The sequence below is a fragment of the Athene noctua genome, chromosome 17 (genome assembly GCF_965140245.1).
Source record: "Athene noctua chromosome 17, bAthNoc1.hap1.1, whole genome shotgun sequence".
Lineage (NCBI taxonomy): Eukaryota > Metazoa > Chordata > Aves > Strigiformes > Strigidae > Athene > Athene noctua.
In genome coordinates, this window is record NC_134053.1 from 505,469 (window position 1) to 519,562 (window position 14,094).

General features: G+C 51.1%; 1 protein-coding gene across 4 annotated transcripts in view; it reads left to right on the forward strand.

Moving 5' to 3' along the window:
- The window catches only part of TTC28 (tetratricopeptide repeat domain 28), a 185,523-nt gene extending 172,727 nt beyond the window's left edge, over positions 1-12,796 (forward strand). For 2 of the 4 annotated variants that reach the window (XM_074921577.1, XM_074921579.1), the window contains 5 exons: positions 252-328; positions 2,367-2,390; positions 3,212-3,341; positions 4,433-4,540; positions 7,355-12,796. In XM_074921577.1, coding sequence (XP_074777678.1) covers positions 252-328; positions 2,367-2,390; positions 3,212-3,341; positions 4,433-4,540; positions 7,355-8,967 — 1,952 coding nt within the window. In that variant the 3' untranslated portion in view covers positions 8,968-12,796. Of the gene's footprint in view, positions 1-251; positions 329-2,366; positions 2,391-3,211; positions 3,342-4,432; positions 4,541-6,013 lie in introns of all 4 variants that reach the window. The other 2 variants (XM_074921580.1, XM_074921578.1) reach the window with 2 other exon arrangements.
- The last annotated feature ends 1,298 nt before the right edge of the window (positions 12,797-14,094 follow it).

Genomic DNA, 14,094 nt, shown 5'->3' on the forward strand with positions numbered 1-14,094 from the left:
ATCTGAGAAACATGATGTGACTATTCCTTTCTCCCAGCTCTCAGTCAGAAAATGTAATAATAATCAAATGTAAAGTGGAAAAACCTTTTGCTTTTTGGAAATTGCTACTGCTTCCAGAACTCGCTGCTGCTTCAGCGGTGTGGGGCGAGGTTTTAGGAATTGACTGAGTTTGTGTTCTGTTCAGGTTGTTGCATTGTTAGCATTCAAGAAGCAGATACTGAACAGACCCTGTTTCTGCTAATGTTTTTCAGGTTTGCCTAACCCTGCACTTCAGGCACTTTGTAAACTTATCACAGCCTCAGAAACAGGAGAACAGCTTATCAACAGGGTGAGTTGGGAGGTTTTCCTCCAGTACCAGTTTCCAAGTCGTTCTTCCCAGGTCAGTAAATTCAGGAATACACAGATGCCCTGGTTTATCAACCCAGAGCTTGCTAGGAGACTTCAGGGTTGAAATTCTGAACTTGCCTGTTTGTGTGAATGAAAAGTATGTGTCCAGAAGAGAAGAATGCAGGTATGTTACTGGCCTGCATGGCCTTGGGTCTCCCTCTTCAGTGACAGAAGTGAAAACACGATCCCTGCTGCGGTGAGGGGGCAGCAAAATGCGGGAAATGAGTGGCAGAACCACTAATTGCTATTTGGCCGTCCTGTCCAGGTCTCTGTCCATTGTAATTACCAGAGTCCCAAGGTATAATTGACTTTGGACAATGCAAGGTCTATCAAAAGTTTACTGAGCCTCTGTTTCTCCTGGGGTGTGCTGGTAGCTCTGCCAGGGGGTTCACAGCCTGTGGGAGAAAGGCTGTGGACTCCTCCCTGCTCCTCCCACTCCCCTTCACATTCCTCCCTCTCCCGGTCTCTCTAGCATGCCCAGCCTAACCTTTCTCTGTGCCACCAGCCTGGCTGGCTTTCCGTTACATGTTTCTTGCTGTCCTGATCGCTCCTCCAGCGAGGTTTATCTCGGTCATTTGCCTGCTTTAGTAAATGAGCACGCTGCACAGTGAACGGGCACACAGCTCACTTTCTTCTCCCCTTTCCCCCTGCAGAAGTGCTCCAGGGAAGCACTATGGTGGGCAGCTGGGATTGCCTGTGTGTAGCTTCAGAGGGCTCCCTTCATTCCGTCACACCACGTCTCTGCACAAAATGCAGAACAAGAGCCCCAGCTTTGCAGCTGCCCGCAGAGCAGCCTGCTGAGTCAGTCTGTCAGACCGAGCCCGCTTCAGGGAGAGGGCTCCTTGTAACCATCCGCAGCAGCACATGAGATATTTCTAGTGGCTTGTCCGTTAGGGCATGTTGCTCTCTTGTCTTGGCTCTTTTGTCAGTGCCTGAGACTTCCATGGTTTATGGTTAAGAGCAGGATTATTTTTTCCTCATTGCCACCAGAGGGAGGCCCAGAGTTGAAGGGATGTGATGAGCAGAAGACAGCGTTCCCATAGATCAGAGCGGGTTACAGTGTCCATGAGATTGCTTCACGACTGTCTTCTTGTCTCAGATAATTAAATCACCCAAGGGAAAACATTGAGATGACAGCTAGCAAAAGATGCACTCGCCATTTCCCCAGCTGCCCCGTGCAATAAATACTGACAGAGGTATCGCATTGTTTTTGCAAATCTTCCATAGCCAAACCCTGGGCAGAATTTCCTTTTGCACAAGAGTCTGTCCAGCTACAAGTTAGGGTCTTTCAACTCCCCTGCTCTGCAGTTCCTTGCTCTTGTCCCCTCGTTCCTCTCGGCAGTCCCGTGGTGAGCAGCTTGGGCTCTGCCTGTCGCAGCCTTTGGTCCAGCCTGAAGGGCCTGACTGGCAGGTCAGGCCGTGTGCTGCCCACCGCCCTTCCCGGGGGGTGACGAGCGCCCGGGGGGGCAGGTGCCCTTGGCAGGAGTCGAGCAGCAAGGCAGGGAGCCTCATCTTTTGCTCTGGATAGAAAATGCTTATTTTTAGTGCAAGACAAGGCAGGAACCACAAAAGAGAACTTCAGTATTCCTGCATGTGCAAGGAGGAGTTAGGAACTGCTGACTATTAAGTGCCCATAATGTATCCCAGAGACAAGAAGAGAAGGGCTGGTTTTATTTCAGCCTTCTGTCAGAACTGGTTGGCCTGAGTATCCGCCTGCTAAGTGTCTGATTGTAATGAGCTGGGCACTCCCAGATTCCAGCTGCCTGTTCCCACGCCGCTGGGCTCCCGATTCACGGCTCAGGCTGTTTCCACTGCTCCCTTCTTTCTCTGGACAGAGCATCTTGCACTCAGGTTGCTGGTTTGCATGTGGATGTGTCACTGCAGGGCTCCCGATCACAGGCGTTTTGTAGCACAGAATAACCTGTGTTCTTTCTTTCTTTTCTCCTCTCTTCTCCTTTCTTGTTATCTGCTGCCCGAAGGCTGTTAAAAATATGGTGGGAATGGTGAGTATTACACGCACTGGGAATGACGCTGCTGTGCAGGATCAAATGCCTGGGTCACTGCAGACCCATTTCCCTGTGCCACGTAGTGTCTCCAGCCCCGCTTTCAGGCCTGGCGTTTGCTCCATGGTGCCACTTGGAAAAGGCTCTGTAAGCTTTTGTGGGTTGTGAGAGATGGGTGGTCCTGAGGTCAGCCGGGCCCTGATTAATGACTTTCCATCCTTCCTGCCCTGGCTGTGTTTTTGAATTACATGGGATCCTGGCACCTTAATCTGTGTCAGATCTTCATAAACACATTTTTTTCTCTACTTTGCTACTCCTGTCCCTGGGGCACAGTTGAGAAACTTCTTTCCTGGAGGCCATGGAGAGGTATTAGGAAAGTCTTCCATGGTTTCATATGACTTGTTCTGCCTAGTTAAGTGCTGAGAATGAGTTTCCTGGGATTTGCCTGAGGAGCATGGCTCAGTCATGGAATGGGCTTTACTATATTGCTGTGAGCAGCCTCAAAGTAGCTTTTTTCTGTTCTTTCACTTCACAGATTTTCCTGCTGTGCTTCCTTCTTGTTCCATTTCCACTGTCCACACCACCCAGCCTCACCCCAGTTCTGTCCCTGCCTTTGCTGCTGTTGGAGTTTGTCTGTTGTTGCTGCCCTGAGCTGTCCCTCTGCCCAGACCTCTTCATCTCCCTGTCGTGTTCAGGAGCAGCAGCTGAAATTTGGGTGTACTGGGAAGGGGATGTTGGCAGTGTGCTTCCTTAGCTGCGGCTGTCGGACGAGCAGGATGTGATCTGTAAGGAATGGCTAATGTTTTTATTGTTGTCTTCAGCTGCATCAAGTCCTGGTTCAACTTCAGGCAGGCGAGAAGGAGCAAGATTTCTCCTCTGCACCAATCCAGGTTTCCATCAGTGTCCAGCTCTGGAGGCTACCTGGCTGTCATGAGTTTCTGGCAGCTCTAGGTAGGAAAACACTTCTTTCCATCTCTTTCTAACACTATTGCTGGCGTCCTGTGCGGTGGCCTGAAGGAGTGATGGGACTCGCAGCTTTAGGTTTGCGTGTCTGGGCAGTGTTTGGCCCTGGTGTCTCTGGCCGAGATCCCTGAGTGCCCAGTACCTCTCCGCCCGTTCGCACCCACATCGCTCCTTGCCTCGCTTGTTGGCCAGTGGGAAGGTGCGTTTTTGTCTCGTGCACCAAAACATCTCCTGAGTCAGCAGAACATGGATTTCAGGGTTTGACAGCAGCTTGGTACTATCAGGTTGGTTTAATCCCAGTTTTTATTTCAGAATCCTATTGCCCTCTTGTTCAAAATAGATACTTCAGGGTTTGCTTCTGGCCTCCTGCCTGAAGTGAACCGATCATTGCTTTGGCAGGGAAACCTGTGAACGGGGAAGGGTAGGACATACCAGGGTAATAGTATGTACCAGGGTCTGCATCCTACAGAGAAGACAGAACTAAATACCAAAGTGGATTTTATTCCAGCTTGAACCTTGCTTACATTTAGTAAAAAGGCATTGCAGGGATGAGGCAGTGCTGCAAAAAGAAGCATCCGAGAAGACTGCTTCAAGAGCTCATAAAAGCCAGACATAGTTTCTCACACACAGTCGTGCCTCCTGCAGCCCAGCCCTCCTCTGTTAAATTCCAACATCTGTGCTCTCAGTCAGACCCGTTTCTGTGAGAAAACTTTGGATTAATGAATGGTTGGGCCGTGTGGGACACTGTCCCTGAGATGTCTTTTAGTATATTGTTCCCCAACAATTCCAAATAATTTGCAACTAAAAAAGTACTGACTGTCAGTTTGGACAGGAGTGGTTTGTTTCTGTGTATGTGTTCACAGTCCAGCACCATGGAGCTCCCAGCACCTGCTGGAGATGTGCTAAATAGTGCTGAAAACAAACCAACCAACTGTACGCTGTAGGTGAAGAGTCATCATTCCAGGACACTGCAGGATCTCATCTCTGTTCTAAATGTTGTGTTATAAATGAGATCACACTTGATTAAGACACTGGATCATTCTATGAGGTGTAATTCTCTGCTCTGTGTTCCGCTACAGGTTTTGACCTTTGTGAAGTTGGCCAAGAGGAGGTGATACTGAAAACTGGGAAACAAGCTAATAGGAGGACCATGCACTTTGCTCTACAATCCTTGCTGGCACTTTTTGGTAAAGCTGCTTAGAGTACTTTTTGATCCCGTATCTCATGATTTGATCAGAATGGCTTGTATTGAAATCCCACACTCTTTCGCAAAGATCGTCCATACATAGAAACACAAAATAATAGACTGGTTTGGGCTGGAAGGGACCTTAAAGCCCGTCCAGTGCCACCCCCTGCCCCGGGCAGGGCCACCTTCCACCAGCCCAGGTTGCCCAAAGCCCCGTCCAACCTGGCCTTGAGCCCTGCCAGGGAGGGGGCAGCCACAGCTTCTCTGGGCAGCCTGTGCCAGGGCCTCACCCCCCTCACAGGGGAGAATTTCTGCCTCAGATCTCATCTAAATCTCCCCTCTGTCAGTTTAAACTTGTTCCCTCTCGTCCTATCCCTCCCCCCTGATGACGAGTCCCTCCCCCCTTTCCCGCAGCCCCTTTCAGCCCTGGGGGGCCGCTCTAAGGTCTCCCCGGAGCCTTCTCTGCTCCAGCTGAACCCCCCAACTCTCCCAGCCTGTCCTCACAGGGGGGCTCCAGCCCCCCCAGCATCTCCGTGGCCTCCTCTGGCCCCGCTCCAGCAGGTCCGTGTCCTTCTGCTCTTGGTGCCCCCGAGCTGGACCCAGCCCTGCAGGGGGGTCTCCCAGAGCGGAGCAGAGGGGGAGAATCCCCCCCTCGCCCTGTGCCCCCCCTGCTCTGGGTGCAGCCCAGCACACGGGGCCCTTTCTGGGCTGCCAGTGCACGGTGCTGCCTCACCGGCAGTTTTCCACCCCCAGGACCCCAGGTCCTTCTCCTGGGGGCTGCTCTCCAGCCCCTCCTGGCCCAGCCTGGGTTTGTGCCGTGGGCAGGACCTTGCCCTTGGCCTTGTTGAACTCCATGGGGTTTGCCCGTGCCCCCTCCCCAGCCTGCCCAGGCCCCTCGGGATGGCCCATCCCTGCCCTCAGCGTGTCCCCGCACACTCAGCTCGGTGTCGGGGGGAACTCGCTGAGGGTGCCCCCATCCCACTGTCCCTGTCCCCAACAAAGACCTTACCCAGCGCCGGTCCCAGCCCGGCCCTGAGGACGCCGCTCGTCCCCGCTCTGCGCTCGCACACGGAGCTGCTGACCCAACTCCGAGCGCGACCGTCCAGGCAGTTCCTGATCCCCCAGCTCCGTCCCTCAGAGCCGCGTCTCTCCAGCCAGAGACAAGGATGCTGTGTGGGGCACTGTCAGGTGCTTTGCACAAGTCAGCAGATGACACCAGCTGCTCTTCCCGTACCCACCAGCGCTGTGACCCCGCTGCACAAGGCCACCAAATTCCTCAGGCAGCATTTCCCTCAGTGAAGCCGTGCTGGCCAACACCAACCCCCTCCTTATTCTCCATGTGCCCCAGCGCAGCTTCCAGGAGGATCCGCTCCGTGATCTTGCCGGGCACGGAGGTGAGACTGACTGGCCTGCGCTTCCCTGGCTTTTCCTTTTTTCCCTTTTAAACACGGGGGTTGTGTTTCCCCTTCTCCAGTCGGTGGGAACTTCACTGGACTGACACGGCTTCTTAAATACGACGGGCGGTGGCTGAGCCACTTCATCCGCCAGTTCCCTCAGGACCTGCAGATGCATCTCATCAGGTCCCGTGGACTTGTGCACCTTCAGGTTCCTGAGATGGTCTCAAACCTTCTCCTGCAATGGGTGGTTCTTCATTCTCCCAGGCCCCCCCTTTGTCTCCTGCCCCTTGGGCGGTGTGGCTGGAGCACTTGCCAGTGAAGACTGAGGCAAAAAGAGCACCTTCCTCATGTCCCAGGTAACCAGGTCTCCTGTTTCCCTCTGGAGAGGGCTCACATTTCCCCCAGCCTTCCTTTTATCACCGACATACCTACAGAAGCTTTCCTTCTTGTTCTTGATGTCCCCGGCCAGATTTAATTCTGTCAGGGCTTTGGCCTTCCCAGCCCGATCCCTGGCTGCTCAGACAGTTTCTCTGTATTTCTTCCAGGCTGCCTGTCCTTGCTTCCACCCTCTGTGGGCTCCTTTTTGTGTTTGAGCTTGTCCAGGAGCTCCTTGTCCATCCCTGCAGCCTCCTGGCTTTTTTACCCGACTTCCTCTTTGTCGGGATGTGTCACTCCTGAGCTTGGACATGATCCTTGACTATTAACCAGCCTTCTTGGGCCCCTCTTCCCTCCAGGGCTTTACCCCACGCCGCTCTGCCAGGCAGACCCCTGCAGAGCCCAAGGCTGCTCTCCTGAAGCCCGGGGCAGTGAGCTTGCTGCGCGCCCCCCTCACTGCCCTCAGGACCTTGAACTGCACCATCCCGTGGTCACGGCAGCCAGGGCTGCCCCTGAGCCTCACGCTGCCCCTCCTTGTTGGCGAGAACACGGTCCAGCAGAGCCTCTCTGCTCCTTGGCTCCTCTGTCACTTGGAGAAGGCACATCAAGGCACTGCAGGAGCTCCTGGGTTGCTCGTGCCCTGCCACCGTCACACACGTGTCACACACACCATGCATCCTACGGCAGGTGCAGCAAATGTTATTTTTCCAGGGAAAACAAACACTGAGACTTGGCTGAGGCCGAAGCTGGGAATAGAGCCCAGCAACTGGAGGATGTATAACTCCTGGGTTTGAGATACAAAATGATAACGTATTGACAGGTTTCACCTGGGGTACCTGGACTGAGGCTCCTGCCTGTGTGTTTCCTGGGCTGTGCACGTTTATTTTCTCACCTAAGTACTGGTTGGGGTTTTTAAAGTAATGTAGAGTCTGAGTGCATGTTTTGTAGCATTTCCTCTTAATTCTGATAGAACATTACCTGGTTTTGTTTGATTTTACTGTGTATCTAGGGACGTGTTTATACATTTTTTTTTTCTTTTTTAGATTCTACAGAGCTGCCTAAGCGCCTTAGCCTGGACAGTTCCTCATCACTAGAGTCCCTGGCTTCTGCTCAGTCTATTTCTAACCCTGTACCCCAGTACCAAAACCCTCCATTCTCCCCTACCTGTCCAGACAGCATTGCGTCAGATGCCATTTCTGTGTACAGCCTGAGCTCCATTGCTTCCTCCATGAGTTTTGTTTCCAAGCAAGAGAGCGTGGCAGATGGTGTGGGACACAGAGGACGCCAGGACTATGAAAGGCCCAAGAACATCTATCCGCAGAGATCTGCGGTACAGAGCCAGTTGTCACCACAAACCAGCACTGTAGCCAGCAAAGATGAGGAAGAGTATGAAGGTTTTTCTATAATCAGCAACGAGCCTTTGGCCAGTTACCAAGAAAACGTAAAACCAAGGTTTTCCCCTGATCACAAACAGCCCAAAACTGGTCAGACTGGAAGCATTAAAGAGTCTGTCAACTCCAAAGGGAGCCTAAGTACCCCAAATTCTCCTGTTAAAATGACTCTTATTCCCAGTCCAAATTCACCTTTCCAAAAAGTTGGGAAACTTGCAAGTTCTGATACTGGGGAATCTGACCAGTCTAGCACTGAGACTGACAGCACTGTCAAATCCCAGGAGGACAGCAATCCAAAGCTTGACCCACAAGAGTTGGCCCAGAAAATTCTGGAGGAAACTCAGAGTCACCTCATTGCTGTTGAACGTCTTCAGAGAAGCAGCAGCCAAATAAGCAAGAGCAACACTTCCGAGGATGGGGCCTCCACCCCCGCGGGTGTGTCTGCATTCAGATGCTCGGAGACCAGCGCGTTCAGCCGGCCAGTCAGCAAGAACCAGTCTTCACCTCTCGCAATGAAACCAAAGCCTCCAACGAGGAGTTCATCCCTTCAGAAAGTGAGCTCTGGCTATAACAGCCCTACGACGTCGGAGATGTCAAACAAAGAAGGCACAGGCCAATACAGCGGGCAGCCATCTCCAAGTTGTGAGTCGCATGGGTCCTTAACTGAGCAGCCTCACTTCAAACTCAAGTACCCCAGCTCTCCCTACAGTGCTCATATTTCTAAATCACCCAGAAATATCTCTCCAAGCTCAGGGCATCAGTCTCCTGGTGGCAGCACTCCATCTCCTGCTCTTTCCTATTCCTCAGCTGGTTCTGCTCGCTCAAGTCCAGCTGATGCCCCAGACATAGACAAGTTAAAGATGGCTGCCATCGATGAAAAAGTGCAAGCAATTCACAACTTAAAGATGTTCTGGCAAAGCACTCCCCATCACTCCACTGGCCCAATAAAGATTCTCCGAGGAGCTCCTGGAACAATGACTTCTAAGAAAGATGTCCTCAGCTTGCTCAATCTATCTCCACGGCACAGCAAAGAAGAAAGCGCAGATAAGCTGGAACTCAAGGACCTGTCTATTGAGCAACGCCTTGCTTCTCCACAGAAGAACCCCCCAAATGGACACAGGCGCCCTGAAACTACAAACGCAGTGACGTCAGCTCATTCCCCTTCCAGTAGCACTCCAGGAACCGCGCGCCCCGTGAGGCTGCCGTCCGGGAACGGTTATAAATTTTTGTCACCGGGAAGATTTTTTCCTTCCTCCAAATGTTGAAATGTCTCAAGTACCAGCTGATGACTTACAATCTTGTTACAGTATTTGCTTCTGCCCACTTGCCTTTATCAGTACAGAACCATTATCTAAGCAGGAGTGGTCACACCCACAGTTGGCAGTCCCAGGTGACAGACTGGCCCTGTCGCTGCGCAGGACACGGCCCTCACAGAGGGGTTTTAGTCCCTTACCAGGACCTTGCCCAGACTCCCCTGATAACAGGTTCTCTGTCGTGTTCAGTGTTTGCAGCAACAGGTCCGATGAATCCAGTTGTTCATCAGATACTAGCTTTTAAGCCACCTACTTGTATTTCTTAACCTAACAGGCAGTTTTACAGCTGGCTTTTCATACAGAAATTAGACATATCAGGGATTGAAGAGGGAAGCGAGGGGAGGCAGAACTTTCATGTGTGCCACAAAGAAAGTATGCACAAGTTTCTGCCTGGAGAAGTACAAGCCATTTATCTGATTGCTTTCACAGGCTGACAGAGGGGACAGGGTGACACACCTCCAGATATCTGCCAAGTTACCCAAACACAAGAGATTGCTGGCAATAAAACTCCATAGCAGCATGATACTGGCAGTTCTCTTGCATCATTTAGAGGCTGGTGAAACAAAGACAAGAGGATAGAGGTGCCCCATTCTAAAACCTGCATCTCGGGTAGCTCTTTCCTGGAGGGAGGAGACCTTTCAGGTGATATTTTGCTGCTTGGTTTCCTCAGAAAGAATGTTTGGGGCATAACGAGCACAGTGAGCTTCAGCGTGAGGTAGTGAGCGTGTGTCAGAGAGACAAGTTCTGGTTTTATTGAGTGCTCTGATCTTTCTGGCACACAGCGTTATGAAGGTGAAATTTTCATCTTGGCAAGTATTTGGGCAGCACAGATGTCTTCTGCTAAGTGCACAGAAAAGAGTTACAGACACTGAAGCTCAGAACATTATTTTACAGTAGGCAGGACTGTGACATCGGTGTATGATTTAGAAATCACCTGACCAAACCAACCCTTCACTGCTCCTGCCGAATCATTCCAGTGCTTAGCACGGGCAGGTCCGCACACCCCCCCTGCTCTGGAAGCAGGTTTCTCGTGGAGCCCGTGTCCAGCCCGAGGAGCTGTCAGTGCAGGCAGAGCAGCTGGGTGCCGAGCCTGGTCGGAGGAGAAGAGAGGACCAAGAGCACCCCAGGGGTGATGTGTAGAGTAAGCTTTCCTAGGCTGGAAGGTGTTAGGGTGTTAGGCATCAAGTTGGAGATTATTTCTTTCAAGCAGCTGTTGAACGCAGTGATGTAATCAGAATTGAAATTATAATCTACATGCACTGAAAACTGTGGGCATGTGGTAGCATTAACCTGGCCACACTGCACACTGAGATCGAGCAAAGTATTTCCCAGGCCACGTGCTATGAAGTCGGAGCACTGGATCACCAAGGCTTTTGGTTTCTATCCTGCACTCCCAAAATTTGCTGAGTGACTGAAGGCTAATCACTTCACCTCTCCGTGCCTCGTCTTCCCTTTCTATCTAAATGGGGATAGTAATGCTTACCTACCTACCTCACAGAGGTGTTGTGAGGCTTAATTAATTAGGCCCTGAGTTTTAGCTGGATCTTAAGTCAACTTCCAGTCTTGCAGCTGACCACCTGAATGGTGAGTGTGGTCAGCCCTGGAAGCGTGATGGGGCACATTGCTGATGCAGATAATTGTTGCACTTATCGTGTCTGGATGCTCTTCTTGAAAATGCGGATCTGATAGTTTGTGATTTTCTTAGGGATCTTGGAGGAGAAGCAGGAGAGCAAGACAGATGATTCTGATACCAGAATATAAAATTACTTAGGCTCAGCTTACTCATGGTGCATATATCAGATGCTTGCTTTCAGTATATTCTAGAATCCACTGGTTTGGGGAGAATGTTTTTGCCATCGCAAGAAATAAACACAAGCACTAAAGGCAAAGACTATAGGGCTGTGTTGTTACAGTCAGCTAACAAGGGATGGTTAATCACAAAAGTTTCGGTGCAGAAAGACAAAAAAGAGTAGTTATTCGTCTACTCATATTATGCAATGTAGCAAAACAGTTGAGTAAATTGTCCAACTCATATGATGCAAGTTATTGTCTGTACAGTACATCTTTCTGTGATGGTTTGGTGCTAGATATCATCTTCTCATCATTTGGCAGGAAAAAACAGAATAGTGGGCCAAAATGAGTCAGTACAGTGTCTGCCCGTGGTGTAGACGGTGATATTGCTGAACATGCAACTTGCTGTGGTCACAAGACTGAGGAGAGACTTCATGTGACCTACTCTGTTTCTAACCAGCATAACTGTTTTAAAACGACATCCCAGGAACATCCAGGATGGAAGTGGGCAGCTTTTTTTTATAGCAACAGCAAATACTCCCTGTAGTGCTGCATAACATGCCAGAAATAAGCCTCTTTACTTGTAGTTTACTTCCATAACTGAAGGTTCTTTTAATCTGTAGAGATTATATATTGCCATTTTGGTACAACCCCTTTTCACGCTGCCAGTAGGTTTCATACTGGCTTAAAGTTTTCAGAAAGAGCTAAATTGGGGCGGGAGGGTGGTTCTTTTGTTTTTTTAAGGAGGGGGGGGAGCATTAGAAACAGGGAAGGGTTCAGATGTAGAGGAAGTTCAGTATTTGGGAGATTGGTGTTGTATAAATATGGAAGGTGGGTGTCACTAGAACAAGTCCGTTGGGAAATGTGTTTCCGTTGACTTGGCACAGGGCACTTCCATTGGCTTACCGAGAGCCATGAAGATGCATGCTTACTCATGGCGGAGACACTTCACACACCTTGTGCCTCACTCCTCCACCCCTGAATGAGAAAGAACCCCTTTGTGAGGAAAAAAGAGTTTTATCAGGTTTGCCCATTATGTGGAGAAATTCAGGAAATGAAAATAACATGTTCTCCGTTTGATATTAGAAACCCTTCTGTGGAGTTGAAATGCATTTGTCGTTGTTGTATTTGTGCATGGTACAAGTGACAACACTGCTGAATACAGTGAGCAATAAGAGGTATTATCCACTTTCACACTAAACCTGCCACATGCAACCATTCCCCAAGGCCACAGAATGTACTCTAGGTTGGTTTTGCCCAGTACGTTTTATTGTGTGAATTTACAGATTTTTTTATTGACTGTCTTTAGCTCCAACTAAATGGGAACAGTAAACAGTCTCTCTGATCAAAATCCAGTTTAATTTGATTTTGTTGGTTAGCCTGTACTCTGGCCTGGTACTGATTTTTTTTTTTTTTTAATCATACCTTACTTAAACAAGGAAAAAGCATTGAAGGGATGCTACACCCACGTGTATCACTCTAGGCCATATTCCCTTTCATTAGGTCAAGCTCGTTCTGTGAACATCTCTTTCAAGTTGCAGAATAGATCCAGGTGCACAGGAATCTCTGTGAATCTGTTAAGAAACACTGGTAGTTTCAGGCTAGACGGTAATAATGGGTTTGAGCAGTTTCATGTTCATTGCATCGCCGTGCCGTCCGGAAAGGCTGCAAAGTGTGTGGGGAACGTGGCCCCTCGGTTGCAGAACTTCAAAAGAGCGTTGAAGATGGTAACTCGGAGAGGACTGTCAGCAAAGACTCTTCCAAGCAGCAGCCCGTTAGCACTTGCTCTCCTTGTATGCAGTGTTAGCCATGTTTGGCCTATATGGACTTTCTTTGTAAATTAAAACTCTGTTTCCAGACAGCATTAAACTTTTTATATTATGAAATTTACCATGTAAAAAGATTTTCATATTTTTATTGAAATTGCTAAGGCATTTGGCCTTCTTTCTTTGTGATTTCAGTGTCTATTAAAGCATGAGTTCTCTCAGTACTGCAGTCTCTTGGTCTAGGATGATGTTGGGCAAGAACTGGTCAGCACGCTGCTGCCTGTGCTGCCACTCGGTGCCTTTGGGCAGCTCCGCGGCCGCGGAGGGGCAGCGTGGGGACCCGCGGAGGGGCAGCGTGGGGACCCGCGGTCTCTGGCGGCACCTGTCCTGGGCTTCCCCTGTGGAAGTGAGGGCGCCCTGAGAGCCGCTGCCCCGCTCCGTGGCAGGGTGCAGCATTCCTGTTACACATGGTGTCTGGAAGTTGCTTTTCCCCTTCCTAGCAGGTGCTGGGAGGATCGGTGTTTGCTCGCTGTCTGTCTGTCTGTCGGCGGCGGCAAAAGGACACGTAGGGTTGGGGGGAGCTCCGGGGATCGCCCGGTCCCAGCCCCGCACGGGAAGCGCCGGGTGCCGCAGGTAGGGTGTATTTTCCCCATCCCGTGCCAGCTGGAACTGGCCGACTTAAACGTCCCTTCTGTCCCCGTGTGAAAGGTGCCCCTGTGCTTAGGGGAACTGTTGGTGACCAGATGAAACTAAACAGAGTTTGACTTTTTTTCAGAAGTTCCCGCTGACGCCAGCCCCCAGCTGTGGAAACGCAGCCCCTGGCCGTGTTGGTGACCACACAACCCGTGTCCCCGGGCAGGGCACAGCAGGCGCTGCCGGCCTCTGGCCCCCAGGTCTCTGACTGCTGAGGATGAGGGGATCTGCGCCGCAGAAATCCCCGTCACCTCCCTGGCCTGAACTCCCGTAGGGCCCTTTCCTGGCCTGTCTGAAGTACCCGATTCTCTGTATTTGAAGGGTGGTGCAGCCCCAGCGGAGGGGCTGCGTGCGGCCGCTGAGGCGCTGCCCTGTGCTGCGGAGTGCGAGGCAGTCCTGTCCCCCAGAGCCCTGCTCCTGGAGCAGCACGTGTGGCACGGGGGCACCTCAGCACTGCGGAAACAAGTCGGGGGGTGGCTTAAAGCCTGACCTTCAGCATTCTTGTACCGGACGCTTGAAATGCGAATACACCTCCGGGGCAGCGGGAGCCGTTCTGGGTGTCGGGGGGCTCACCCCGAGCGCTGACGCGCGCCCAGCAGTGTGTGCCCACAGGGGCCTCCCGCAGCCCCGGGAGCCCCCCGGCTGGGAGCAGCCTTCACCTCGCACTGCGCGTGGCTGAGGACTTCCTCACAAGCCTCCACCTCTAGTTCTGTCGTGTTACTTTCCCCAGATGGCCTCGCTTTCTCGTTATTTTTTAATGTACTCTCCAAAGACAACTTTTTTATCCCTGTCAGAGTACCAGCCGCCTTCTATTACATGATGACAAGAT